Here is a 3752-nt window from a genome sequence, read left to right as displayed (position 1 = left end):
AGGGTTTTTATAAACTGATCTTCCTGTCTCCTCACAAGGAGGCCAAGAAGGATGTGGTTGGGCAGAAGGGTCTTGCTGACTGTCATATCAGTCCATTCTCTTTTAATCCCTATTAGATGGACAAAATATCTAGTAAAAGTTGCCCAAAGATATATTTCTTTTTTATCTCAAATTATAGGTGATACTAAGATTCTGGCCAGGAAAACTTATAGATCCTGTCCTTAGAGTAAACAGATCCTGTCCTTAGAGTAAACATTTCTTAAAAACTCATATCCATTTTCATTTTGTTTAACCATCAAGTCTGGGCAACTTTAAGTGTGAGTGGATCATGAGGTCAAGAGATCAAGACCATCCTGGCCAACATGGTGAAACCCCATCTCTACTGAAAATATAAAAGTTAGCTGGGTGTGGTGGCACATACCTGTAGTCCCAGCTACGTGGGAGGCTGAGGCAGGAGAATAACTTGAACCCGGGAGGCGGAGGTTGCAGTGAGCCAAGATTGCACTACTGCACTCTGGCCTGGTGACAGAGCAAGACTTCCTCAAAAAAAGTGGGTCCTGTGCTAAATATCTTTGATCAACTAGATTTGACAATCTGAACAAACTAATGTTAAACCCATTCAGAGAAAAGGTAATGTGCTTCCTTAGTACATTTACCATAGCACATTTTCTCTTTACATTTTTAGCAGATTTTGATATTTTATAACCTTATTTTAAAAGCTCTTGATCATTTTTGAAGGCATAATATAAAAAAGCACAAATCTCATCTACCCAAAATCAACAGACAAAAGCTGGGTCCAAATCTTCCTAGACAGTTTTCTATTTAAGGGTGTGTGTTTCTCTCTCACATGCATACACTTTAATACAATTAAACCATAGTTTAATCTGCCTCCTGCTATTCCCTGACATATTATACTATGATGTGAACATTATACCAGGAAGTGCTTATCTTTTAAAATATCAATATAATCTAATTCACTGAATGGATGTAGTAGAATTTAAACAATGCTTTATTTGTGGGCACATTATTCCAACTTGACATTAGTAAAAAATTTGTTGCAAACATCTAATCAGTATGTTTTTTATTAGTGTTGCTATTGATCAGTGATAAGAGAAGCATATGCAGGCACTGGCTAAACACATTACATGGATTTACGTTTAACTGTTACACGTAGAACTCTTCTGTATTTTGTTTCCTTCAGAAAAAGTTCCTTTGAGTAAAATTATGAGTTAAAAGGGATGCATAATGTTGGGGATTTTTACAGTGTGGTAGGGTGATTTAGTAAAAACCATGAGCATGCCTATTTCTACACTTAATAGCAGGTATTGTTATGGGCAATTTATCTTATAAAACACGAACTGATTTTTTTTCAAGTTGGCATTCAGAATTCTTCTTTATTATAGGCACCACCAGTCACCCTGGAAGGAAATGAGAATCTAGTCTAGAGTTCCCAGAAGCAGTATCACTCACAAGAGCAAAAATCTGAAACTAAGAGCTCCTGTCTCCTGGATCCCCAGGTCCCTGAATATGTTAACCCCTAATAATGCCTGCTCTGTGCCTACCTCTTTCCAGCTCACTGGCATCCCTGGCCTGGAATCCCTGCACATCTGGCTCTCCATCCCCTTTGGCTCCATGTACCTGGTAGCTGTGCTGGGGAACATGACCATCCTGGCAGTGGTAAGGATGGAGCACAGCCTGCACCAGCCCATGTACTTTTTCCTGTGCATGTTGGCTGTCATTGACTTGGTCCTGTCAACCTCTACCATGCCCAAACTACTGGCCATCTTCTGGTTTGGTGCCCATAACATTGGTGTGAATGCCTGTTTGGCCCAGATGTTCTTCATTCATTGCTTTGCCACTGTTGAGTCAGGCATCTTCCTTGCCATGGCTTTTGATCGCTATGTGGCCATCTGTGACCCACTGCACCATACCTCGTTGCTCACCCATGCTGTGGCAGGTCGTTTGGGACTGGCTGCCCTCCTCTGGGGGGTAATCTACATTGGACCTCTGCCCCTAATGATTCACCTGAGGTTACCCCTTTACCAGACCCAAATCATTGCCCATTCCTACTGTGAGCACATGGCTGTGGTCGCCTTGGCATGTGGTGACACAAGGGTCAACAACTTATATGGAATGGGGATTGGCTTCCTGGTATTAATCCTGGATTCATTGGCCATCACGGCCTCCTATGTGATGATTTTCAGGGCTGTAATGGGCTTGGCCACCTCTGAAGCCAGGCTTAAAACCTTAGGGACATGTGGCTCTCACATCTGTGCCATCCTCGTCTTCTACATCCCCATTGCTGTTTCCTCTCTCACACACCGCTTTGGCCATCGTGTGCCTCCCCATATCCATATCCTTTTGGCCAACCTTTACCTCCTCATCCCACCTATCCTCAACCCAATTGTCTATGCTGTCCACACCAAGCAGATCCGAGAGACTCTTCTCCATATTAAGGCAAGGACTCAAACCAGGTGACTGTTCTATATCTTTTTATTTTAGGTTCAGGAATACATGTAAAGGTTTGTTACATAGGTAAACTCATGTCACAAGGATATGTTGTACAGATTATTTCATCACGTAGGTATTAAACTCAGTACTCAATAGTTATCTTTTCTTATGGGGCATATAATACTTAGTCATGACAGGACAAAGCTCTAACTGGGGAATCCCATGAAATGTCTGGGTCCTACCTGAACTTTGAGGATAAGAGTCTAAGAGCAATCCTAAAGTCTATTCCGTTTGATCATGGATTTTCTATACAGTATAGACCTAATATCTGAAAGTGAAGAAAATCATGGCATGAGTTTTGTACTACAATTCCCTGTTTAACTATAAAATTAAGCAACATAAGCATACAGGCCACAGAAAATAAGATAATTTTTATCCTTTACTTTTTTGGTATAAAACTTCATTCCCCTTTGTAGAATGTTATAAAGCAGAATTTCTAGAAGGCAGAATTATGTTCTAACATCTTGGGCAGTTTACAAATTCTGTTAGTAAGGTTCTGGAAAATCTCAACTGTTGACAAGCTTTTCCAACCTTTTGGCTTGCCCCAGAAAAGGCCTTCAGTTGAGCACAAAAATAATATAAGTATGAGAAATCTTAATAGGACTTGGAATGAGACCTTACCACCCGCAGGAATTAAAATCCTCAAACCAAGTCTTGCCCTATTTAGACAGATGAGTTTGCAATATTCTTTATCTCCTAATAATAGGGTTAGCTGAGAGCAGGGAAGAGTAGACAGAGAAGGGCATTAGAAGATTCCATTTCAGAGGCCCTGAGATTGGCATATCTGGTAGACAGGAGCCACACCAAAATAACGAAATGGCATAGAGGGAAGAAGGTAATGGGATTGTGAAGGGGGTTGGGGTAGCTGATAAGCCAAAGGTGATGAGAATAGATGGAAGTCCTGTGGTGCTTGTAAACTTTGAAATGCTTCCAGATCTCACTGGATAATTCTTGTTGCTACTTCTGAATTATGATTTGACCACTTTCATTATTCACTGATCACAAAGGTTCTGTAATGAGGCCTACTTCAGGCCAGAAACCTGCAGGAATTTTGTGGCAATGCATGACAAGTGGACAAGTAGAATGAAGCAGTCACTCCCAATCCTAGTGATCCAGAATTATGATTATGTACATTTTAGTTCTCAGATGTTTCCAATTTTAAATCATTTAACTACATTTACAAACAATAACATCTAAGAAGGCTAAAGTGACCAATTGTAGGTTAAAAATAAGTTGCTTTA

At 40.5% G+C, this 3752-nt stretch overlaps 1 protein-coding gene across 1 annotated transcript; it reads left to right on the top strand.

The window, feature by feature from the left end:
• The first annotated feature begins 496 nt into the window (after positions 1-496).
• Positions 497-2654, top strand: LOC101020152 (olfactory receptor 52M1-like). Its single transcript, XM_003910334.3, has one exon. The coding sequence runs from the start codon at positions 1528-1530 to the stop codon at positions 2476-2478; it is 951 nt and encodes a 316-aa protein (XP_003910383.2). The 5' UTR covers positions 497-1527; the 3' UTR covers positions 2479-2654.
• The last annotated feature ends 1098 nt before the right edge of the window (positions 2655-3752 follow it).

Source organism: Papio anubis, chromosome 12, assembly GCF_008728515.1.
Source record: "Papio anubis isolate 15944 chromosome 12, Panubis1.0, whole genome shotgun sequence".
Taxonomy (NCBI): domain Eukaryota; kingdom Metazoa; phylum Chordata; class Mammalia; order Primates; family Cercopithecidae; genus Papio; species Papio anubis.
This window is presented reverse-complemented; position numbering and strand designations above follow the sequence as displayed.